Source organism: Sceloporus occidentalis, unplaced genomic scaffold, assembly GCF_023333645.1.
Source record: "Sceloporus occidentalis isolate IW3139 unplaced genomic scaffold, rSceOcc1.0.p SCAF_5, whole genome shotgun sequence".
Classification (NCBI taxonomy): Eukaryota; Metazoa; Chordata; class Lepidosauria; order Squamata; family Phrynosomatidae; genus Sceloporus; species Sceloporus occidentalis.
In genome coordinates this window covers 144,538,361-144,564,038 of record NW_028316985.1, presented here as the reverse complement: position 1 = coordinate 144,564,038, position 25,678 = coordinate 144,538,361, and the positions used below count along the sequence as shown (strand labels likewise).

The 25,678-nt window shown below is 39.7% G+C and overlaps 2 protein-coding genes across 5 annotated transcripts in view; one reads left to right on the top strand and one right to left on the bottom strand.

Moving 5' to 3' along the window:
* The window catches only part of ANAPC10 (anaphase promoting complex subunit 10), a 36,934-nt gene extending 35,803 nt beyond the window's left edge, over positions 1-1,131 (bottom strand). For all 4 annotated transcript variants that reach the window (XM_089527045.1, XM_089527048.1, XM_089527049.1 and 1 more), the window contains exon 1: positions 1,106-1,131. The gene's annotated coding sequence lies outside the window, so the exon portion shown is untranslated. The remainder of the gene's footprint in view (positions 1-1,105) is intronic.
* A 71-nt stretch (positions 1,132-1,202) lies between these two features.
* On the top strand, positions 1,203-23,455 carry ABCE1 (ATP binding cassette subfamily E member 1). Its single transcript, XM_089525737.1, has 18 exons — positions 1,203-1,390; positions 7,345-7,515; positions 8,356-8,441; positions 9,499-9,596; positions 10,525-10,642; positions 11,908-12,045; positions 12,198-12,267; positions 13,481-13,577; positions 13,977-14,066; positions 15,112-15,233; positions 15,523-15,744; positions 17,851-17,910; positions 18,481-18,539; positions 18,653-18,763; positions 18,894-19,036; positions 19,157-19,279; positions 22,776-22,887; positions 23,004-23,455. The coding sequence occupies exons 2-18, from the start codon at positions 7,413-7,415 to the stop codon at positions 23,049-23,051; spliced, it is 1,800 nt and encodes a 599-aa protein (XP_089381863.1). The 5' UTR covers positions 1,203-1,390; positions 7,345-7,412; the 3' UTR covers positions 23,052-23,455.
* Positions 23,456-25,678: the final 2,223 nt, after the last annotated feature.

The window sequence follows — 25,678 nt, the reverse complement described above, 5'->3', positions numbered from 1 at the left end:
GTCCCATTAAATACAGTGGCAAAGCAAAACTGTGTCCCTTACAAAAATGGCAAAATCATGTTGGGTTTTGGAATATATATATATATATATATATATGGTTGAATCTGGCATCACTCAGATTTTGCCGCTTCAAACCTTGCAGCCCGTATATTGTACATTTCAGTTGGCCAATAAAGGTATCACTCCTTTGTGGATTTTGAATTTTTATACAGTACTTTGCCTTTTAAATGAAGTTATTATGAGTGCCATTTCAATGGGCATCTTCTCAAGGATGACCGGAGGCCTTCTTTTCCGGGACCTGGCCTACATTTCAGCCTTCTCTCCATTCTGAGCATCACTAAGAAGCACAAGGCAAATGGTGAAATGGTCCCCCCCCTCCTTTTTTAATTTCTGCCCAATGAAAGGAAGAACTTAAGTGTCGATTCAACCATGGGGATGCTGCTGCTGCTGGCCAAGTCCAACGTTAAGCGTTCGTCTTGCTCAGAGTTACATTACAAGCCAACAAGGCATTTCATGAAGAGAAGTCCATCTCTGTTGTTTGAGGTGCCTTGTCCTCCCTTGCGCTTATGGCAGCTGGGCTGCGTCCTCACTGCTGAAATAATCCGGGCTCGACGCCGCTTTAACTGGGGTGAATCAAGGCTATGGAATTCTGGGAACTCTATCGTTTATTGTGGCACCAGAGCCGTCAGAGAGAAAGCTCAATGGAGAAATAGTCCAGATTGAGACTGCTTTAAGTGCCATGGGTGAATACTATGGAGTTCTGGGAACAGAGCTCTCTCTCTCTGAGAGGAGAGGAAATGTCTCACAAAACTACAGTTCCCAGAATTCCCTAGCACTGAGCCGGGGCAGTTCAAGCGGTCTCAAACTGGGTTATTTCTGCAGTGTGTTTCGGACCAATATCCCACAAAACTACAATTCCCAGAATCCTATATCCTTGAGCCATGCAGTTAAAAGCGGCGTCGAACCCGGGTTATTTCTGCAGTGTGGATACACCCTTATATGGGCAGTATATAATCCAGTTTGAGACCGCTTTAACTCCCAGAATTCCATAGCCTTGAGCCAAGACACATTTAAAGCGGTGCATCCATTGGGCAGAGCTACTCACGCTTCCAACGGCCGTCCTCTCCTTTGGCCCCGCCCACAGTCGCCCGGCGATGACGTCACGCGGCCGGCCGCCATCTTGTCCGCCGGCGCTCGGCTTCCTCTCTCTGGCGAGCGGCGACGGCGCTGGCTCCTCCTTCCAGGGCGGCGGCCATTTTGGCCGGGTGGCAGCATCCGGAGCACGTTGCCTCCGTCTCCAGCGTTGAAGCCACGGCGAGGGCCCCCTGCCTCCCTCCCTGCCTCCCTCCCCCTCGGCTTCCCCTTTCCGCTGCTCCCAGCCTCTCTGAGGGTAAGTAGCCCTCGGAGGAGAAGAGGGCCATCCTTTGCCTTCAGGGCAGCCGTGGTAGAGAAGGCAGGCTGGGCCTGGGCTCTCCTTGGGTGCTTCTCGCTTGAGTCCATCCACACTGCAGAGATAATCCACTTTGAGACTGCTAGGGAACTCTGGGAACTGTCGCTTTGTGAGACATTTAGCCTTCTCTGCCAGAGAGAGCTCTGGTCCCACAGAAGACTACAGTTCCCAGGATTCCCTAGCCCTGACCTTGGGCAGTTAAAGCGGTCTCAAACTGGATTATTTCTGCAGTGTGTCTTGGACGCTAGTTAACAACTGACTAGACTCTTTCGATGGCCAGCCTGGCACAGGCTGCTCCGAATGCCAAGGGCTGCTCCAGAACCCTAGGACCGAAACAGACTGCAGAAATAGCCCAATTTGAGACTGCTTTAACTGCCCTGACTCAGTTCTAGGGAATTCTGGGAACTGTAGTTTATTCTGGCATCAAGAGCTCTCTGACAAAGAAGGCTAAATGTCTCACAAAAACTACACTTCCCAGAACTCTCTAGCAGAGGAGCCCCATTTACGGAGTATCCCTCCCCCCCCCCCACTTGCCTACAATGTAGTTTTGAGGATGGCAGCAGAAATCAATGTTGTTGACTGATCTCGATCCTCTGCGGATGAGACCTCTGCAAGCCCCACCATTCTCCACTTTAGATTCAGGCCTGTGTCCTCCCTGGTTGAGCCTTATCTCTTTGGCACATGGTCTTCCTCTCTTTCTGCTTCCCTCCGCCTTTCCCAGCATTACTGTCTTTTCCAGTGAGCCCTCCCTTCTCATGATGTGCCCAAAGTACAACAGCCTCAGTTCAGTCATCCTGGCTTCCAGGCAGATTTCGGCCTTGATCTGTTCAAGGACCCATTTCTTTGTCTTTTGGGGCCGTCCACAGGGTCCTTGCCTCTCTTCTCCGGCGCCACATCTTGAGTTGTTTTCTTCGCTGTCCGGTTCTCACATCCGCGCATGGCGATGGGGAATACAAAGCCTTGGATTATTCTGACTTAGCGTTCAGCTGTATGTCTTTATGTTTGTGGAGTGTCTCCCAAAGGATGTTTCTCTGCTGCCTGCGGTGTGATTTTGGGGATCGGGGCAGAAATTGTTGCCATGAAAGGGGATCTGTATTCCCTACGGTTAACCTGCTTTCTCTTCCAGAATGGGATTTCCTCAAAGATGCGTCATACTCCCAAATTAAGACCATGGTTATTTTCAAATAACAAATCATAAAGACAAAGCATGCTAAATGCAAGATGCGAGGGGGGAAAAATAACGTACTATAACAAACCAATCTTTTGAGCCCATACAGACAGGCCAAAATAAAGCTGCTTCGGGTCACTTTGGAGGTATGCTGTTTAAATGATGCATGCGTCCTAAGAGGATGAAAGCTGCGCCAAAGTCACGCTTGATTCCTCAGGACTGGAGTGCAGCTTTGGCACAGCTTCTGGCCTCTTAAGATGCATGTGTCATTTAAAGAGCATACCTCCAAAGGGAACTGAAGCAGCTTTATTTTGGCCTGTCTGTTTGGGCCTTTTTATCACCTTTTTAAATGATACAGTTGGCCCTCCACATTTGCAGCTTTGGCTTTTGCAGATTTGATTATTTGCGGTTCTAGGAATCTGTAAGTCCTCCAACGCAATTCTGCTGGGTCTTTCCCTCTCTGTTCACAGGCATTATAGCTCTTTCAACAGTTTTTGAATAAAATATTCACCATGTTTTGTCCTTATGTCTTCCTTGTTTCTTCTTTCTCCTTCCTCTATTCTTCAGCTACTGATATGTAGACTTAGAGTGAGACTATTTATTGCCATCTCTGGTTAGACAATTCAAGGTTTTACATGTTAAAGGGCTGCATGCAGTTAGACTAACCATCTGAATTGAATGAGACTTGTTAATCAGAACTAATTTAAGTCCCATTAATTAGTTAGGATTAGTTAGAATAAATACTGATGTTAGCCCAGAAAGAATAAATAATCCCATCCAATTTAAATTATATAGACTGAGAAGTGGCAATCTTGTGAACATCTTGATATGTTCTGTGGTTGGAAAGTTACAAGCAGATCACAGATCTGAGGAAATCAGTATAGTACAAATAAAGGTGTTCTAAATGTTCACAGCAATTTAGCTGGAAAATAACAGATTGGGAAAGTTTGTCTGGAGGTTACATTTATGTAATTGATGACCCACACAGCTGGAAACAGCCCTGTGTTGTTTGTGACATGCCACTTTTGTTGTGGTCTCCAGCAAACAAGTTTATCAAGCCTTTGATGGACTACCATAGGTGACACCTTGTAATTTCTAGCTATACATGACTTCTCTGGTGCAATATTAATCTGGCCCATGGGATAGTCTCCCCTACTTTACTTTCTCTCTCGGTTTAGCTAATCGTCCATCTTATTTTGTTATGTTCATGTTATGTGTTAACCTTTAGGGCTGAAGGGTGGAGTATAAATACCATGATAAAAATGTGTTCTCTGTAGTATGTCATACTGTCATGTCTGCCAAGTTAGGTCATAAGTGTTAATAATGTATTGTTATGCTGACCTTACTACTGTATAAGCCCAAAATAAGTCATGTATAAACCCCCCAAACCCAAATGGACTTATCCACAGGTCATTGTAAGTATTGTACTTTAACTCTTATCAAAAGAAGAACATCCCCTTCTCTGAGTAGAGTAGCGAGAGTTTAGTCCATCCCAGGAGCACCTAAAGGAAGCACCAAACCCCACTACACTCTTCCTTAGTGCTGCTTCTGACCTTTTTGAATGCCTTGGTGGCAAAGTGGTTGCAGCAGTTGGGCTTTGAAGGACTTGAATAAGACATCTGTGTATGTTCATCAGCTTTTCTGGGTTAAAATCAGGCAAAGTTATCACAATAAAGTTAAAGGCTATAATCACCGCTGATGTAGCCATAATTTTCTTTACTTCACCTTTTCATCCTTTTTGACACGTGTGTTTTTTCTTAGCCCCACACATTGCAGAGCCACCATTTACTATAGTTCCCTGCTCATCCATCCAACCTTTAAGATGAGCACAAACAATTATGCCTGCTAGGATATTGTAAGTTCTTTGGCATCATTTTCCTTTGCTTCAATCTTTACATCGTAAAGTCGAAGGCTTTCAGGGCCGGCATCTATAGTTTTTTGTAGGTTTTTCGGGCTATGTGGCCATGTTCTAGCAGAGTTTCTTTCTGACGTTTCGCCAGCATCTGTGGCTGGCATCTTCAGAGAATCTTTACATCCTTTCTTACATGCCTCTAAATGTTACCCTCAACCTATCCACGGGTCAAATCAACATCTATAATTTTGGCCCCCAAAACCTGCTCGACTTATAGTCAAGTATATATGGTAATTTAAGGAAACAAGCCTTTTCTTATCTGGGCAGTACTGTACTTAATAATGCAGTTAGCTGATACTAGGTTTGGGTGGGTCAAAGTGCCAATACACCTATTTTTAAATAAAAGATTTCAATACGTCTTTGTCTATTCTTATAGACCTGATTTTCATTATAGTGTACTTGTAGTTAAAGATCCTAAGCAGAGTCGCTACTGAAAGCAAGCTAGTATTTAGTTTACCTTATAATTTTGTAGCGTCCATTTTAATAATTATAGTAAGGTAAGAAACACAGTAGTCAAAGATAATTAGGTAGCTTTGCAGACAGGAGAAGTGTGATATTCTTGTGTTATACAGGTTGTGTCTCCCTTATCCAAAGTGCTTGGGTGCATATGTGTTTTGGGTTTGGGATTTTTTCCGGTTTTGGAATATTTGCACATGCATAATCACATCTTGGAGATGAGACCCAAATTTAAACAAGAAATTCATTTATGCTTTGTATACACCTTAAACACATAGCCAGATGGTAATTTTATACACAATATTTTTTTTAAAAAAAATTGTACATGAAACAAAATGTGTGCATGGAGCCATCAGAAAGCAAAGGGGCCACTACCTCAACCACCCTTGTGGACAATTGTGTATTCCAGAGTATTTCAAATTTCTAGATATTTCAGATTTCCAGATAAGGGATACTCAACCTGTATTGTCTCAAATGGATACTACTTTAAATTATTCTGTTTCTATGTCATTTCAGTTCTATCCTCATTGTTCAAGTCTTTTACAAATTCCATTTCGCTGTGTCTGAAGTGTACTATATTAATCCACAGTATTTATGGGTTTCTTATATTATGCTGACTAACCAGAACATGTGATTGTGCATTTGTCATTATGTGTGTTTACGTCATTTCTGACTTACAGCAACCTTAAGGCAAATCTGTCATGGGATCCTCTTGGTAAAATTTGTTCAAAGGGGTTTGTCTTTGCTTTCTTCTGAGGCTGAAAGAGTGTGACTCACCCAATGTCACCCAATGGGTTTCATTGGCATTTGAACCCTAGTCTCCAGAGTCATAGTCCAGTGCTCAAGCCACTACACGATGCTGCCTCTCTTGGCTGTACATTAGCCCTTTTTTATAAATATATATACACACACACACACACACACACATATTGTGCTTTTGTTAGCTTGTAACAGAGTGAAGGAAGGGGAGACAGTTCCACTAGGCAGTTTATTGGGAGATAGCACCAGTACTGCCAAGTATGCCAATACTGAAATGGGCCACCAGCTAGCACACTTAAGATAAAGGGAGAATAACATTGTTCTGGTATATATGTATCCTTGCTCTGATTTAAAAATTAAAATAAAATTTGTCAACTGCAAATGGATATGCAGTGAGAAGCATGAGCAGTTCAGTTGATCAGATGTCCTGGTTCTTGCTTTGATATAATATTTTGTCAATTTTTTAATACAGATTACAGTGCCTAAAAGTCTTCCTCTCATACTTAATACAAAAGTATTAAAATATGAACAAGTGGGTCCAGTGTTTGACATATATACCCTAAAATATAATGGAAGGTGCTTGTTTTATTTTTGTTTTTTCCTGTTAATTGTTTCTTTGGAGCTTTCTCTCTTTAATACAAGTGCTTCTGTCCGTTAGTAATATGGGACAACAAGTGACCTTGTCCTAATTGACAAAAATACCCCCCTATTGTGGATGTCTCAGCAAAGGATTTCAGTAAAATTTCCTTCTTGATCTCATTAGTCTGAATGATGGGCTGACAGTAAAAAAAGCAAGAACCTTGATTTATCCATAAAGGCAAGGCTAATTATTCATTTTCTGCTGATGAGCAGCCAAGTCCTGCTTTCCTTATAGAAACCAACAGATATGTGACACCTGTTCCATCCCCAGCCTGTACTTGCTGGAATCTAGGAGTTGAAACCCAGCACATCTGTAAGTCACTAGATTGGGGGAAACTGTTTCGAGTACAGACAGACACTTTGTCAAGCCTAATCCTGAAGAGCAAAAAAGGCAGCTGACTTAAAGATGTGTTTCTAAACTCCAGTCTTAAAGATAGGCATTGATACCAGTGTTCTTGGCTTTCCTCACAAATATCAAACAAAAACTCACCAAACAGTGATACCTTTATTGGCCAACCGAAATGCACAATATACTTGTTGCAAGCTTACGAAGCTCCACTGGCTCTTTCATCAGGCAAGATGTTACAAACAAATGGGAGGAAAAAAATTGAAGATGTTAGTAAGATGCCTGCATTTTATTGTTTCTGACCGTAGTTAAGATGGTATGAGAAGGGTAAATTTTGAAGGCTGGCTTCTCCTCCTTCTAGTCATGTGGCCAGATAGCCAGTAAAGATATCGCTGTTGGCCTATAAAGGTGTCACTGTTTGGATTTTTGTTTGAATTTGCTGAATGGCCAACACAGCTACCCCTGCATATTCTCACAAATATCAGTTACAGAAATGAAGGGATAACTCATATCTGAGGTTGTATCTTCTTTGAGTGCTTCTTTATTAGTATCTGCATTCTCTAATTCAATATGCTTTTGCTCTTTTATTAATTCCCTTGTTTGTTTTTCCCTAGAACTGAACTATCCACCTCCATCAGCTTGGATCCTTAGTGTACATATATAAAATTCTAAGTTCCCCACTATGGCTGATAAGTTAACAAGAATTGCTATTGTAAACCATGACAAGTGTAAACCAAAGAAATGCCGGCAGGAGTGCAAGAAGAGCTGCCCTGTTGTTCGAATGGGTAAGAAGCTCAAGAATCCCTGTATAGAATTAGGTTGTGGAGATACAAAATCAGCAGGAAAAATAATTTAATTACAGGGTTCAAGACTCCAAATTCCAGAAGAGTAGTCATGTTAAGCAAAAACAATAGAGTCCTGCAGTGCCTTTGAAACTACCACTGTTATTATGGTGTTTTTGTGGGCTATACTCCACTTCTTTAGATGAATGAAATGATAGATTTTAGATATATTTAAAAGGATGATGGAGAGGTGTAAACAACGTCTAGACAGTATCTGAGGTCAAAAGAACATTAAATTGAGAAAGAATTGACAATAGCAGTTCACAAAATGGTTTCACTGATTACTAAAAGATTAACATATGTGATTATTATCCAGTTAAAACCTGAAGATAGATTGGGATATCTTGATAAACTATAACTCAGCAGTCTTTCATTCTCCCTTTGAAGGTGGGGTTTGTAGGTTTGTTTGTTTTGTATCACACAAGCCATGTTAAGGTGTATGAGAGTATCTTAGAGGGGTTTTGAATATTCTTATTTCTCATGTCGCTGTTGTGTTGAATCATTGTGTTGTAGACCTAGACTAATGTCCTGTTAATCCCAGCTAAAGTAGACTAATTCAACCCATTATTGAATGGAGAGTAAATTTGTAGATAAATCCTACTGATTCAATGGCTCTACTCTGGTCATGACTGTCTACATATTTAGGCCGTGGTCTGTTTCCCTTTCGAACTATGTAGAATGGCATTCACTTGCGTATCTTCCAAAGTAATAATTCCATATTCCATCCTAATGTTTTGACCCATACCACTAGCCTTACTTTTTACTGCTTTTTTATCCCACCAGGAAAGCTGTGCATAGAGGTAACAGCACAGTGTAAAATAGCATGGATTTCTGAAACACTGTGTATTGGTTGCGGTATTTGCATTAAGGTAAGAATATCCAACGAGTAATAAAAAATAAATAAAATCTATTTAAAGCATATGTTGTCATCAGACCATTTAGACTTGGATGCTCCTCTTTATACAGTCACCTCTCTGTATCCACTGGTTTTTTTTATCCACAGATCCAAGCATCCACTGCTTGAAAATATTCAAAGAAATATATAAAGAAACCTTGATTTTACCATTTTATATAAATGACACCATTTTACTATCCACTATGTTTAATAGGACTTGAACATCCCTGGGTTTTGGTATCCGTGCTGGTCAGTCCTGGAACCAAACCTTAGCGGATACCAAGGGCCCACTATACCTTCTTTCCCCACTATACATGATGAAACTTGCGGATGTATGTAATTTCTCTGCGCTTCCTCTGCTCCTAAATGTGCAGACCTAGCCAAACACTTCCTCCTGATTTCACCACGCATAAGGGCTGGAGTATCATATCTTGTGAATTGTCTCACTGTGTGTGTATTGCTGTGTAGATATGGAAAGAATGCTTTTGGCTCTTAGTTATGTTTTTCTAACAAAATGTATTGCAACATGGTTCCATTATATTAACTTCCTTGTTACTTGGTTTTCTTTGTCCAAGAAATCTTAATTTGGGATTTCCATTGCCTCCCAGGCATGCCACTCTTAATGACCAAAGTCATTATGACATTTAGCAGTATTTTACAGATCAGTTTTTCTAATCTTGGGAAGCCAATAGAGCATACATATGTATTATGTGCTTGTAAAATTAGGCTTTGAACAAGTGGTCAATGGTGTGAACATCATGTTCTACTGAGAGATTTTTTTCCCCATCAAAGCAATTCAAGAGGAACTTGATAATTTTATTAACTTCCACATGTAATCCTTTAAAGAATAAAGCAAATACCTTCATATAAGTGTTATACAGTACAGTGGGATTGCCTCATAATTCCTAGTAGTGAATAGTCTGAATAAGGAAATATGATGAAAACCAGTTTTATTCCATGAGTCTGTGTATCTTTCTAAAGATAGAAGGTTTCTGGCTTTTGTAGTGTAAATAAACTCATTTATGTTACAGAAATGTCCTTTTGGAGCCTTGTCAATTGTTAATTTACCCAGCAATCTGGAGAAAGAAACAACGCACAGATATTGTGCCAATGCCTTCAAACTTCACAGGTATCTTTCTTACAACCCCTGAAACATTTGTCATTTTAATTAAATTGTGTGTATGTGCGCATGCGTGTGTGCACACGCACACTATTCTCTGTAAAAGAGACAAAGTAGAGTCACATTTGGCTCTTGGCTCCTCCAAATCTACTTGGAGGTTTCTGCAGTCCAAATATTAAGAATGTGCAGGGTATTAACAAGAGTTTCCTTTTCCCTGTTCCTGTGATGAAAGCTGTTCTATCAGTGAAAAATCCACCTCTTTTGTAGTCATTGTTTTCCAATACAGATTTTTTTTAATCCATACTTTCTATAAATTCTGTCAAATAATACTTTGCAAAGGAAGTGAAATTTTGGGGTAGTTCATTAATGTTCCTGATTATATTAAGCTGTCTACATGTATTGCAGCAATTCCCTTGATTTTTTGTTGTTGGTTCCAGCTGATGCTGCAGAAATCAAGGCAACTGCTGCAATAATTTCTAGACATGAGAACATATTATTCGGTTCAGTACTATTTGTGTTAAAGCCTTAGGATAATAATGTGAGAAGTATTCTGTTATCAATCATGCTTGCAGTATTTTTGGAACTCGTCGCTCTTTTTTTAGTACATAAGGTTTCTTTTTTTTAAGTATTTTTGTTGAGTACTAAGAACATTTATTTCTGTTGTAATTGATGAATTAGTCCTGTTTGTTATATTTGTCAGGGAATTCAAGTACAGCGTTTAACTTTTTTAAAACCTCCCCCCAAAATGGAGAAAAAGAACCTTGATTAGCAATACTTATTGATTGTGCATACTGATCCCTTTCATTTTAAATTATTTCCTAACTATCGTTGTTAATGAGTAAGATGATAAGTGTTCAATTGAAATGGGAGGGTATATGTCTAGCTTAATATATTGCTCTGTCCATTTACTTTTAACATTGACTTTATTTTTATAAAGGTTGCCTATTCCACGTCCAGGAGAAGTGCTGGGGTTGGTTGGAACAAATGGTATTGGAAAATCAACTGCCTTGAAAATCTTAGCAGGGAAACAGAAGCCAAACCTTGGGAAATATGATGTAGGTATTGCAACTACCTGACAAGTATGATGATATAACATTGTTTTAAACTAGGAGTAAGCAGCTGCACTAGGAGTGGGCACCATGGTTCCCACACATTCCTGGTGGTTTGCACTGCTGCACCAAAATGAAATGGAAAGTGGAGTACTGCCACTTCTGTTTTCAACTGGGGCTTGTTTCTGTCTTGATTTAGTGGAGAAAGTGAAACAGCCGAATTTTGTGGTACTGAGTTGTTTTTTACCATTTCAGGGCAAAAAACCACCCAACTTAGGAGAAAATCAGTGGGGGTGGGAGGCCATGAGGAGATTCCTGAGAGCTTCAGGAGCCACAAAAGGGCACATTCCTCAGTCCTCTTTTCAACTCATTTTTTCACTCTTGTGCAAAGGAGAACTAATAAAGTTCATTCAACTGGTAGCCATGGGTTGAATTTAGTGTTAATTTTACTTACAGCCAGTCTGTTAAAATCAGCAGAACTTGGTAGACTAATTCAAGTCCATTTAATTTCAGTGGGTCTGTTGAAAGTATGGCTTAATCTGGATTGAACCTCTTCTTATAATCAGTTTTTTCATTCTCTCCTGCCACTCGGCATTTTCCAGCTATGCATAGACTTGGCCATGCATCCCACATAATAGGTGAGGGGATGGCATTCTTAAACTACTGTGACTCTCAATAGTCATAGCAAGTGTGATGAATCTAGTTCAACAACATTTGTAGGGGAACACAATTCCCACCCCACTATATTTATGTATTAAAGTTGTATACACTGTTTATCATGTGTAGAGTCCTTGTGTAGCATTTGAGTATTGTAACAGTTCTGTAAAGATTTAGAAATGGGAGGGTTAGGGGAGTGTTTAAACATTAGAGCAAGACTCATGAATTTTAACCACTTAACAGTTTTAAAGTTGTAAGCTTTCTCCTAATAATTAATTGCCAGGTGGAAGATGCAAAGTAGCCATTACTATCTGTATTCAGTATGATATAAATAAGGTAAAATTAGTATATTGAAGATATCCTACACTTAAGTTTCTCTTCAGACTAGTGTTCCAATGACATGTGGCAACTTTTCTGACTGAACAAATATGCTGCAAGGGAAATTAGGGGAGCTGCAAACTGCTGACTGCTGCTTTACTGAATGTGTGGTGTACATTTAAAACAACTAGTCCCTGCAGGAGAACATGAAAGACATTCTCGGTATGCCAATTGATGAATTGCCTTGGCGTGTTTTTGTACCCCTAAAATACTTACGTAAAATATTTCTTACATAGGATCCACCTGATTGGCAAGAAATCCTGACTTACTTTCGAGGATCTGAGTTGCAGAACTACTTCACAAAGATTCTGGAAGATGATCTTAAGGCCATCATTAAACCTCAGTATGTGGACCAGATTCCTAAAGCTGCTAAAGTGAGTGAAATTATTGATTAAGGAATAGGGGATCAAACAAGGTTTTTCAGTTGTTTGGAAAAGATTTAAAGTACCTGCATTATGAGAAGGCTGCTGTTGTCATGTATTACCTCACTGTAGCTTAAGGCCTGATTGTTGTCTTATTGTGATAGGGAACAGTGGGCGCTATATTGGACCGAAAAGATGAAACAGGCACACAGACCATTGTTTGTCAGCAGCTTGGTGAGTGATGTGTTTACATAAAGGTGTTGCAGATAAGTTTATACCTTCATTTTTATTATTTTTAATTAGATTTTTAGAAGTATTTGACTATAGGAGTCAAAAATGTAGCATATTAGCTGCTAATAAAATTGTACCTTATGGTGTTTTTAAAACATGTATCTAACTGTATGCATATACATGTATCTTGATGTTCAGTCCAGGATATCCAAGATAGTTAACAGTGAGTTGGATCCAGATCCAGACCAAATTAATTATATTTTAGTACCATTGCAAGCAGTGGGAATTGTGTTGTGATTAATTTGATCCATTGGTTTCAGTCGTCTCTGGAGATGGATAAAAAAAGGAGAACAGGATATCATCCAATTAATTGTGACAGTAATAGTAAAACCCTGAAAGGAAAAGGTAAAACCCTGAAAGCCAAAGGCCATTGGGAACAGCAGGAGTCTTTCCTCTTCACCTCTGGAACCTGATTTCCAGCAAGGAAGAGAAATACCAGGGTTGCTATTAAAGTTTAGTAATCCACTCGTTTACTATAGTTGTGCCTGCTGACATTTAAACATAGTTTCACAGAGGAGACTTATTAAATTGGGGCCTCTATATTTTTGCAAAGTAACAGAATCCAAGAACACATAGGAGATCACCTGAGACTAAATTACAATTTTTTATTTATTTGGCTGTCATCTTCATGTAGCCTGTTTTTCTTGCCCCAAACTCCAATGAGAATCTTCTTTATTCACTTTGATATTGAGGCAAATCCACATTCACTTTGATCATAGGCAGACAACAAAGCGAATTGATTCCAGAGTTCTCTGCTCACAAGGTGTTCCTGTTAGAGGAAGGGGCTATTTTTGCTCTTTTTTCCTTCACCCTGTTGGTTGCAGTTTCCTTGAAATCTGTTGCAGGTTCAGAGCAAACCTTGAGGGAAGTGCCAGGGGGAACTATAGGAAAAGAAGAATCCACAAATCACCCAAGGCTGTATTTGAATTTTGGTCTGTCCTGTGAACATAAGAGGCACTTTGCATCCAGTCCTGATTCACGTGTTGTTCACTGAAGTGAATGCTCAAGTTCTGTTCTGAAACTTGTCTGTGTAAAGAGAACTATTTGAGGGAATTTACTATTTGTAGAAGTGGTTATTTAAGTATAGCATATTGGCATTTTAACATGTTTTCCATATGTGTGTATATGCTGAAGTAAATAAGTAATTGTTTTGCAGATTTGTCACATTTAAGAGAACGCAATGTGGAAGATCTCTCAGGAGGAGAACTTCAGAGATTTGCTTGTGCTGTAGTTTGCATCCAAAAGGCTGATATGTACGTAACAATGTTTGCTGGAAATTTCACTAGCTTTGCTTTGGCTTGAACAAAAAGTTGGTCCTGTTTACAAAATTCAGCTCTCATTTTGTTGCAGCTGCTTTTTGTTTGCAGAAGTAAAATTATAAAAGATATATGGCTTTGACTTTGATTCATTCTCATGCCCATGATAATGAACAGCTTCCTGGGAATACTACACTGTAGGCCCAGTTCTGTGTTAATTTGAAAATGAAATTTTCAATGAAATGAAATGAAAAGTGTAATCAAGATATAATTGTTTGGGGGAGAAGAAATCTAGGGAATGATGTTTATTATTATTAGATGGAATGATATAATCCAGAGAAGAATGTATATTAGATTTGATTAAATTAAAAGTGGCTTTTCCTTTCTTTTGGATAGCTTCATGTTTGATGAACCCTCCAGCTACCTAGATGTTAAGCAACGTCTGAAGGCTGCCATTACTATTCGATCTTTAATAAACCCAGACAGGTGAGCATATACGAGCATACTCTTTTTAGACTAAGAGCGGACTGCAGCTGAAGTGTGAAGAGCCACACAACCCTTGCTACACCTCACGGGCACACTACTCATCCCTGAAAAACATATTTGTAAACTTTACATTTCCCATGTCCATAGCCCTCACCCCCATCTGTGTGGCCTAGGAGTTGTCTTCGTTAACCCTGAAGCAAACAAAATGTCACTGCTGTAAAAGTGAAATTTTTCACCACCAGTGTGGGAGCAGAGATTTTGAGCTTTTTTAAAACTCAAAATCACAAAAAGGGAGGCTCTTGGAGATATCAACGCTGCCTTGAGGGCTGCATGGACTACACTTTTCCCATTCCATCTTGAAATAAATGTACTATTTCACTTGAAACAGATGAACAGATGCTGTTATACCTCTCTGAGTACTTTATTAATTCACCAGTTCTACAAATTGTGCTCTTATTTTCTAGTTTTAATTGAGAAGCAGTTGGACTTGATAACAGGAGTCAAGAATCTATGACTCCAGATGTTCCGGACTTAACTCCCAGATGCCTCAGCCAGTATGCATGGCCAGTGGTTTATGGGAACTGCAGTCTGAAATATCTCTAAGGACAAACGTTCTTCATTCTGCTCAAGAGAGCATTCCACAGAGTTCTTACTAAAATGTTTTAAGAAAATCCCAGTCATAATCTTTGCAGTCTTTAATATTTTATCTGCTTTCCTACACATTTCTTAAGGATATACGAAACTTAGATTCTCATCTTCATAATTTGTTGTATCTCTTTTAGTTTTATTTAAAAAGCCAGCCTGGTGAAGCAAAAAATAAATTTATTCTTACACATGTTTTAATAAAATAAAGCTGATAGAATTTACAATACTTCAGTGGTAATGTATCATTCTGCTGAGAATACACTGTTTACAGGATGGTGATATTTGTTAGAAATGTCACACCAGTTTTTGTCTTGATTTTCTTTTAATACTCTGAAAAGCTCAAGTTCTTACCTGTATCAGTTCTTTGCTATGAACAAACTTCTCACCATTTGTTTTCCAGGTACATCATTGTTGTAGAACATGACCTGAGTGTACTTGATTATCTCTCTGATTTTATTTGTTGCTTATATGGTGTGCCAAGTGCTTATGGTGTCGTCACTATGCCTTTCAGCGTGAGAGAAGGTAAATATTCTTTGGGCTATTTTTTTCTTTCTGTTTTCTGCACTCATTCTCTAGAAGACCTACTTGTGCAGTGAATAATTTGACTTTTTCATTTTTGTAGTACATGTACACACACACACACAGTACAACAACATACTCTTAATGAAGAACAAAACATTTTAAATATGTTCTTTGGTTTCTCATACTTACTGTCATGTAGGTGGTATTTGACAAAGTGTTGATTTGTGTTGCCCTTATTGTCTTTGTCATTTGATTGATTTGGTACTAATAAAAGCTTCTCTTTTTACAGGCATAAATATTTTCTTGGATGGCTATGTTCCGACAGAAAATCTAAGATTCCGAGATGCATCCCTAGTTTTTAAAGTAGCAGAAACAGCTAATGAAGAAGAAGTTAAGAAGATGTGTATGTATAAATATCCTGGAATGAAAAAAAAGATGGGAGAGTTTGAGCTGTCAATCGTAGCTGGAGAATTCACTGACTCTGAGATAATGGTAATGCTAGGAGAAAACGGTGAGTATCTTTCAATGATCGGTTTGGAGAGGTTTATATCCTGAGACAATGTCAGGAATTAAGCAAGGATACTACTTGAGCTCATTAGTTAAAATGGAAGTATATTCAGGTATAACCCTTAATGTTTCTAAATTCTTGTTAATGATACAAATGGAGGACAGAATATACAGTTGTTTGACTTCAGTATAATGAAGTCAAGATGTTTTGCCTCCTCCTTATCATTATTATTGTTAACTTTGTACCTTGCCTGCCTTACAGCTAGGACTCAAGGTGACATACAAATTGAAATAAAACCTAGGTAAACATAAGTTAGATTAACGTTAACATGGAGTTAAATTAGTAAAATGGCATTTAGGTTTTTTAAAAAGTGTAAAAGCAATACAGCAGTTCTTAAAAGTCCTTTCTTAAAGAATCTTTATTTCTCAAAAGTTGTCAGAATTTTTGAAAAAAGTCTTTGCCTGCCAATGGAAGGCTTGTTAGGAAGGTGCTGTTCTAACCTCCCTAAGAGCTTTAGAGCAGCCACTGAGAAAGCCCTAATAGCAGTATTTCTAAAATGGGTAATGTCTCCAGATACTGTGAACCAATATTCCTGTAAAGCCTAGCCAACACCAGTAATGGTCAGAATTATAAAAGTTAAATAACCATTCCAAAATCTTCAGTAGCTGGTTTCTTACATTTTGACACAACTGTTATAACAGTAAATTTTAAGTGCTTATTTCATATTACTGTGTCAGTTTTCCATAAATGCATAACATCTACGTTCAATAGAGCATGCATTCAGTTAAGCTCTGAAGATATGATATAACATTAGGAGAGGTTAGTCTTGCAAGATGCAGGTGGACAACTATCTAGGGCTTTATGTCAGGTGTCTAGCACTTTGAATTATGCCTGAAAGAGAACTGAGCGATTGTGCCTTCCTATATCTATGAATGGCTCCTATGAGGTGGCAGTACAGGTCTATTGAATTTCACAAAGTAGATGTGTTCCTGGGCATTTCTTTTTGAAGAGAATATGGGATATCCAGAAACAGAAATAACATGAAAATAATAGGGATAGGTTGTTACACCATGAAAAGAACAGAACTTCAACATATTTCAGCAAACCTTTTATTTTAAACTAATAATATACACATGTGAAGTTAAACAACCAGGTCAGCTAAGCCTTGCAGACTAAACAAAAACATATTGCTTGTAGTTAAGAAACTATTTAAAAACCTTTTTGAAAATGAATCCAGGGATGATTTTTTTTTATTTCACTACCCTCCATTTTTTATGATTCCCATTTTGGTGCCCCAGATTATAGCTTTACATATGGTAGAAGGAGGTGGTGATGCAAGATGATCTGCTTTCCTCTCGTCTCTCTGCCTTGTAGCAGATGTGCTCAATAAAGGATTCTGGAGAAAGCTGCTTTTTACCTTACCTGTTGTAGCAAGGCATGCACAGCTACAATAGGATGGGCTAGAGTAGAATGCCATTCCTTCCTAGCTCAAGCTTTATTACACTATTGACTGCAGATACACTGCTACAACCCAGCTCCAAAAGTATTTGTCTAGCCCTACTTTATCGTCCTCTAAACTGTTTGGAGCCCCCAACCCCATCACAGTTCAAAAACAATTTTTGCAAATTTTTTCAAATAATTGTGTTGCCCCAAAATATCCACTACTGGTGAGGGTTTATTTGCACCACATTTTGTGGTCTCGTTGATCCAATATAGGCCCAGGAAATACCCTTTTTTGAAACAGAAAGCGAACAGGAAATAACACTTCATGTGGCCAAGAAGGCCCCAAGCCATGATGAAAATATTCCCACACCCTAGAAGCCATTTGGGTCTCCAAAATGTTTTTAGTGTGTATTTGTTTTGTATTTATTTTTGCAGAAGCAGATGTGATGATTCTCCAAAATCTTCTGGGGAACTAATGTGGCCCTCTGGCCTTCTACAGTTGCCCACCCCTCCTTTAAATGTCAGTACAGTGACAATGGTTTTGTTAGAATTCCATAGAAAGTTCCATTGATCAACCTCATGCAGTCTAATCTTTGTTTTTACTGAGGAGAGATCACAAATATATGGTTTGGTACATGTGTTGACACTACCTGTTTTGTTTTTTAGGAACTGGAAAAACAACATTCATTCGCATGCTTGCAGGAAGACTTACACCGGATGATAAAAGTAATGTTTGTATATTGATTTAATGTTTATATGTTGGTTTAACATATAGCTGAATACATGGATAAACTTTTTTTTTAATTAACCATGGGAATAAGTACTTGGCTTTGGATGAATTGGAATAGCTCATCTACCAAAGCCTTTTAGTAAAGTTATAAAACTGTCAATGTATTCATTTTACATTCCTCTCCATCCAAGTGATTCCATAGCCATTGGGATCCGTTGGCATGGTGCACCCTTAGAACTGTGAGTGGAATGGGAGGGGGGTCTGTGTGTCTCATTTCAGTGGGCTGGGAGGTTGCTCCACAGGATGTGGGAGGGGCAGCCCTATCATTCCACCCTTTGGACTATGCCCCTCCAGCTTCAGACTTTTATCAGCTGCAAAGCCATGCTCTCATTAAGGATTCTGCTACCAACTACTAAGGCTGGTATTTCAAGCCTCAAAAACATGAACATATTTTAATCATTGAATTTAAAAAAATAAATTAACCTCTAGAGTCCCCCCTTGTGGGCAGATTTCCAAAGTCTGGGTCTTGGTAAGAAAGATAGAAACATATATTCTCTTCCTTTCAGGTGAAGTACCAGTTTTAAATGTTAGTTATAAGCCACAAAAGATCAGCCCTAAGTCTACTGTAAGTATGGATTCTTTGTTTCATGTTTACACTTTCTTTTCAGTAATGATGAAAAATGGCATCGTATGAATCAGAGGTACTGACCTGACCTAATTGTGAACTTCTTTGAACAGGGAAGTGTACGTCAGCTGCTTCATGAAAAGATTCGAGATGCCTACACCCATCCACAGTTTGTGACAGATGTAATGAAGCCTCTGCAGATTGAAAATATCATTGATCAAGAGGTATTGTGTATGTGATATCATGTAGGTTTTTTATTTGTTTGTTTGTTTGTTTGTTTGGTGATATCATTTTTGGTATTCAGTGGTCTTACTGAATACACCAAGTGAACCTTTAAAATGTTGCTTCTATCAGGTACAAACACTGTCTGGTGGTGAGTTGCAGCGTGTTGCTCTTGCTCTCTGTCTTGGCAAGCCTGCGGATGTATATCTGATTGATGAACCTTCTGCATACCTGGACTCAGAGCAACGTCTAATGGCAGCTAGAGTTGTCAAACGGTAAGATGGGTGGTAAATGAGGAAAGATGGATGAATGCCCCAAGGAAGTTTCCTTGGTATCTGAAAATAATTTCTTAATCCCATTTGAAAAAGCTTTGTGATCTCTTTCTTGTATTTCAGTTTCATTCTCCATGCTAAAAAAACTGCCTTTGTGGTAGAGCATGACTTCATCATGGCTACCTACTTAGCGGATCGTGTCATTGTCTTTGATGGTATTCCATCCAAGTGCACAGTGGCAAACAGGTAATAAGCATCATTGATAAGCAAAGGAGAACATGTATGTAATGTATATGTGGTGGTGGTGGTGTGCCTTCAAGTCATTTTCAACTTATGGTGACCCTAGAAAAGATAGTACAAAAGTTGGAATCATATAAACCATTGTAGGGATGTGAGAGTTGGAGAATTAAGAAAGCATATAGGAAGAAAATCAATTCATTAGACATGTGGTGCTAGAGAAGAGCACTGAGGACAGCCAAAAAGGCAAACAAATGGGTTCTAGAGCAGATCAAGCCAGAAATTGCCCTGGAAAACAAGATGACAAAACTTAGGCTGTCATACTTCAGACATATCCTGCGAAGGCATGAATCATTAGGAAAAAACAATAATGCTAGGAAAGGTGGAAGGAAGTAGAAAGAGAGGAAGACCACATGCTAGAAGGATGGCATCTATTAAGAAGGTCACAGGTCTGACTTTGCAGGAACTAAGCAGAACAGGAGAACAAGGAGTCTTTGAGATGTCTCATCCACAGGGTCACCATGGGTGAAGATTGACTCCAGGCAGTTAAGAACAACAAAAAAGTGAACCTATCATATGTATATTACTTTATACGATTGATGCTTATATTGCTGCTGTGACGTGAGCTATCCTGTGAAGAACCACATTCTGGTTCTGTGAAGAACACATTTGTGTGTTTTGGCTTGAGCCTTGTCAATGTGCAGAGTTGTCTTAAAGCATTCAGATTAAGGAGAGTTGTTCCCGGATTCCTCTGGAAACTTGTTGGTTAAAAAAAAGGACTTATCCACAGATGGGGGAGCACAACTAATACTCTTGGTGCATGTTAGGAAACATTGAAGCTCAGCATTATCTCAAATACAGAATTAAGATAGTAAATGCAATGTTACATAAAAAACCGTTTGTTGAACTGTATATTCTATGTATTGTATACCATTTTGCCAGTGTATCACAGGAGCTCATAAGGGAAAATACGAACAAATACAAAAAGCACTTTTATAAATATGGGAGTTTTTAAAGGGGTATAATTTTTCAAGTTAAAACTGGATAGAGGAAGTAAAGTGCATTTTAACAAATGGCAATCTCAGAAAAGGAGGTTCAAATCTAAAAATTCTAAATCTGGCAAATTTCCACAGCCAATAAAAAGCAACATGTTCTGTTTTCATTGCTTCTTCACAGAGATAAGAGGCTTTCTAATTGGGGAAAACCCATGCAGGTGCACCTTCTGAGCTGCTTTGTGTTTCATTTCCAGAAAAATATATACTTTATTGAAGGGCTCTGATTTCTCCTTGACAGTTGCTACAAGTAAATAAGCTATTGTGAATGGTACTTTGCTGGTTGCTCGGCTATACTTTTCTGGATGTATTTTACTGGGAAATTATTTTTTTGTGTATAGCATGTTTAATTCAATTATAATGCAGGTAAACAAACAAGCTTCATTTATATACTGCTTCATACCGCCTAAGCAGTGTCTAAGTGGTTTACACCTGTAAGCTAATTTGCCCCCAACAGTCTGGGTACTCATTTTAGCGACCTCGGAAGGATGCAAGTCTGAGTCAAGCTTGAGCCCTTTTGCTGGTCTTGAACTCGCAACCTTGTGGTTTTGAGTGAGTGGCTGCAGTACAGGCATTTAACCACTGCGCCACCAGGGCTCCAGGTAGAGATGGACACAGAGATTGAGATGTTTCCCCAAGTTGTTCTTTTTCTTTTCATTACTTTGAAATCTAAATCATGTTCCTTCATTGGGATACAAAAGGGCTGTAGACACCAGCACTATGACTCCGCCCCCAAAGCGTCATCATGACGTTTCTTCGGCACAACGTTTAGACATGCTGCACCGAAGAAATGGGGTAGAGCCACACAAGGGTGGTTGTTTTCTGCCCCAAAAAGTTGCTGCATTTTGCATCTTTTTGGGGGGGGGGGCTGAAAAAACACCAGATCAGGGCCACGGCTTGCACTTGCCACAGCCCTGATCCAGTAAGCAAAGGGGCGGCAGCAAGCTTCTCTATCAGGGTGGTCTGTTTTGCCCCAAAATTAACATCTCTCAGTGCTCAGCACCCTCAAAAAAACTTTTCAGCAGTGTCCCTGCCCCAAACATGGCTGTTTCTGTGTTGGAGAGAGTAGCTGGATTCACTGTCAAAAGCATCTGCAAGGACCTTGGGTAAAAGTGAATTGAGATGGTGTACAACATAATTATTGAACAGGATGCCAGTCCTAGTGTATTTGAAATCCTTCCCTGCCATAATCCAAATCCATCTGCCTAGCTGGCCTTTACTTTCCGCTAAACCTAGCTGCCAGCAGCAGAGACAGAGCAAGGACAAGATGAAGGGGTGGCCTGTCCCATGAGCTTTTGAACTGTTGAGCTTAGAAGACCTGCCAGAAAGAAGATTCTAGTATCAGTAAAGGCCATAGAAGCCTGGCAAATAGTTGTTGTTTCCCTTCAAGTCCTTTCTGCCTTAAGTTTGCCTTACAGTCACCATATCATGGGGTATACTTGGCAGAATTTGTTCAGTGGGATTTGTCCAAGATCACCCTGTGAGTTTCCATGGCAGAACACACATTTGAACCCTAGGCCCGATCCAGATGGGTCTATAGTGCACCCTCGTCACGTGCTAGGGGTTGGCCGAGGGCGCACCGCCCATACGTGCCTCGCCTCTAGCACGTGACAAGGGCGTCAAAATGGCGGCGCCCTGTATAGATGGGCACCACCATTTTGACACAACAGACGCCTAGCGTCCGCACATCGCGGCACCATAATGACATCACAGGTGCGCCGCAAGAAGAACCTGCTTTTTGTGGGTTCTTTGTGCTCCGTGAGGGAGCCGTGCGGTTTGTCCGCTCCGGCTTCCTTGCAGAACAAAACAAGGCATGGGCAGACCACCCTTTTTGGGCAGTCTGTACCCCGCCCTAGTCTCCCAGTTTCTTAGTCCCAACACTCAAATCACTACACCACGTTGACTCTCCTGGCAAACTGTAACTTCCACATATCTCTCAATGTGAACTTTCTGTTAAAACATTGGGGTCTTTTAAAAAAAGACTTTGAGTGAAGGGAGTGTGAATATGTGCAGACAGATGCTCATCACTGTTGCTGAATAGTAGGTTTTCAAGGATGGGACATTGGACAGCTCAAAATGGCTTGATAAATGTTAGTTCTAAAAGGATCCAAAGGATCATATCCTCTGGCCCTTTTCCCACAGTTCCACTCCACTTGTACTAGAGGTGCTTTCAGGTGTCAGTATATGGCACAGTAACATTGATCTCTACTACTAGACTGTATCTTGATAATGTTGCATGGGAAAAGCCCACGTAAGCCCCAGTAGCCTTGGGGTATATTCCAAGTAATGTTCTTCAGGCAGCCCCCGCCCCCAAAGCAGTTTACGTTAAATTTGTATGGATTGAATTTATTTTAGTGATTGAATTGCTGCTTTTATTAAAAATTGCTGCTAGTGGGAAAGTCTAAAATAATTTTCATTTACTTACAAGATGCTTGCTTTCTCCATTTTTACAGTCCCCAAACCCTTTTGGCTGGCATGAATAAGTTTTTGTCTCAGCTTGAAATTACTTTCAGAAGAGATCCCAACAATTATAGGCCAAGAATAAACAAACTCAATTCAATCAAGGTAAGACCATAAAGCATGGCAAACATTAGTGTTTCTTTTGTAGAACTTTCCTTGTTTGTAAAATATGTATAGGGGTTCTCTAAGCTTATTAAAGCCATTTTGTTTTTGTTTTCCAGGATGTGGAACAGAAGAAAAGTGGGAATTACTTTTTCTTAGATGATTAAATGAAAAATTGGTCATCAATTTATAAAAGTGAAAACTTTGTTATATGAAATGCAATCAGGTTTTAAAATACCGCATTCATTCCAGAAGTTAAAATCGAATGTTACTGGCAAGTAACCTCTGCTGCCCAGTATCAGTATCACTTTTTGTGCCTGACAGGCCATCTTTTCGAGATAGTATTTCAAAGCAGAGACAGCTGAAATTTATCATACCAAGAGACTGCTTTTTTCACAACAGGAAGATTTGGGTTCAAATGTAACTTATTAATGTACCAAATACTGACATCTTTCAGTTGTTTTTCTGTACAAGATGGTTTACAAAATTGTAAAAGAAAAGAAATTACTATTTTAAAAGATCTAGCTCTCTGTAAATGAGGGTTTCATAAATAAATGTCCACCTAAATCTATAGCTGTTTGAATGTCAGTGAATCAAATTATTAAAGTTCACACACTGCATAATCTTGTCTTAGGGGCAAGGTGGGTTTTTTTTTATCCAGTATCACTGATTTTTTCTCACTGTGAGAGAATTCCCTGCCCATTGTATATGTTACACTAAACAAAACTAGACTGGAATTCACTATCACAGGTACAGATGTATAACCAACACACAATCCCTGCATATTCATAATGGTGGCACTATCGCCACCCCCATACCACCCCACCCCCATTCACCTTTACTGGGCAGCTGCTGCTGTGAGCCAAGGAACTCTGTTCTATCGATTGGGAGGCAGCATACTGACATTTCCACCTTCAGCAATTTCAGATGTGAGGAAGAATGATGACGGGGATCATGCTTGATTTTGTTGTACTGGGGATTGCTGGAGGGACAGGAGTGGAAACAATAGTCTCTAATACATCACTAGTAGAGCAGACCTCCATCACTTGCAGCTACTACTGCCTAGTATATCAGGATGGGGAGGGGGAAGAGTCATGACAGGAGATGCTGTTTATTTAGCTGATCTAAGGCGCGTTACAGATCGCCCAAAACGGGTGGTCTGCCGCCACCATTTGTAGCGCGGAGGAGCCCCAGCGCACAAACCGCGCGGCTCCTCCACACTGCAAAAAGAAGCCCCAAAATGGCGCTTCTCTTTGCGGCGCAGTTATGACGCCTCAAGGCACCAATGGCGCACTCGTGGCGTCATTTGCGCCGCGTGACGTGTGGACGCAATGCGCCCGCTACGTCAAGATAGCAGCCGCCGTGTGGATGGGCGCTGCCATTTTATATGGACTCGGTCCATACTAGCGTTGAGGGGCGTCCCTTCTCAACCCTACTACGCCCCTTCCTAACCCTAATACTTCCCTTTGGCGTGTCTGTAACGCGCCTAAGTTGTTAGCCCTAATTTTAAATCGTAGCACTGCAAAGAGATATTTGTCAATACACTTTTAAAATGGGTCAGTATGTTTGGGCTCTTCTGTGTGTAAGCCATCGATGTCACAGTTGGAGCCTTCATCCATGTATCTTCAATTAATGGAGGTTTAGATGCATGTACTGGCTTTCTACACCTATTCCATAAAGATACAGGTTTTCAGAGAAATTAATATTTGTGTATAAACAGTTTGTTGTAAGAGAGGAAGATATATGAATTAGGGTTCTCCTGTGAGATACTGCATTTACAAATCTATAATCTGACACTAGGAGAGTTTTACTTAAAACATTGACTAAAAATCTTAAGGAAAAAGGAAATGTGCCAAAGTATTCTACTTGCCCTACTGTTGAATTCAGTTACCTGCACATTTAGACTGCAAAGATCCTTTTACTTCAATGGAACTACAGTCTCTTGGCATTGTTCATAAACTTGGCTACCATATGGTTCAAGTAACTCATTAATTTCTAATAGCAGCTAGCCAAACACATATTAGGAGAGGGAACACACTGCTACCTCCTTCGCTTAGTCATACCTTCTACTGTCCTGTTTTTTACTAGCCACTGGCATATAGTGCAGCAGTGGCCACCTGGATGGCATCTTCCTATTGGAGTGGTAATTTAGAAAGTTTAATGCTGCATGCATGAAGAGAAATGAACCTGTACAAAGCAGTGAACTCGTATTGTCTCATTTGTGCCACATAGATGGGAAGAATAACTCAGCATTGTTTCATTCCAACCAATTTTAGGTCATTTGCAAACCAAGAATCCATTTGAAAAACTGGCCAATTGCTAAACCCATTTGTATCTATATAGTGGCTAACTGGGTTATAAATGCATACAAGTCCAATAATAAAATGGCTTGGGATTCATAGACTTATACATTTGAAAAGGGCCAATTGGGGTGTACTGTCCCAAAGCATGGTCTGTAACAGCCTGGACAGTTACATTTGCCGGAATTATGTTGCATCTCCTTTTTCACAGCCATCCCTGAACCCTGCGACATGTATGCTGTTCATTCAGCTTTTGAACACCATTTGATTGAAGATGGCCTAAGACCTGAAAAACTCTTCCTGTCCTTTCAGTATATCTAGAATGTTACACACCAGTCCCATTTTACTATCCAAAAGGTTAACTTACTGCAGTTAACTGCATTAATTTAATTCATTATTTCCAATGTCAGATGAATGTAAAATGTTTACGACATGATTTGCTGAATAAAGATGGGAATGGTTGTGTTGTACATCCAAGAACTGACCGTTGTGCC

Bases quoted from the DNA above. Each gene is read 5' to 3' on its own strand.
- ABCE1 (XM_089525737.1), top strand. From the start codon at position 7,413: ATGGCTGATAAGTTAACAAGAATTGCTATTGTAAACCATGACAAGTGT. The intron at 12,046-12,197 runs GTGAGTGAAATT...TTATTGTGATAG, and splicing joins AGATTCCTAAAGCTGCTAAA to GGAACAGTGGGCGCTATATT. The intron at 19,037-19,156 runs GTAAGATGGGTG...CTTGTATTTCAG, and splicing joins GCAGCTAGAGTTGTCAAACG to TTTCATTCTCCATGCTAAAA.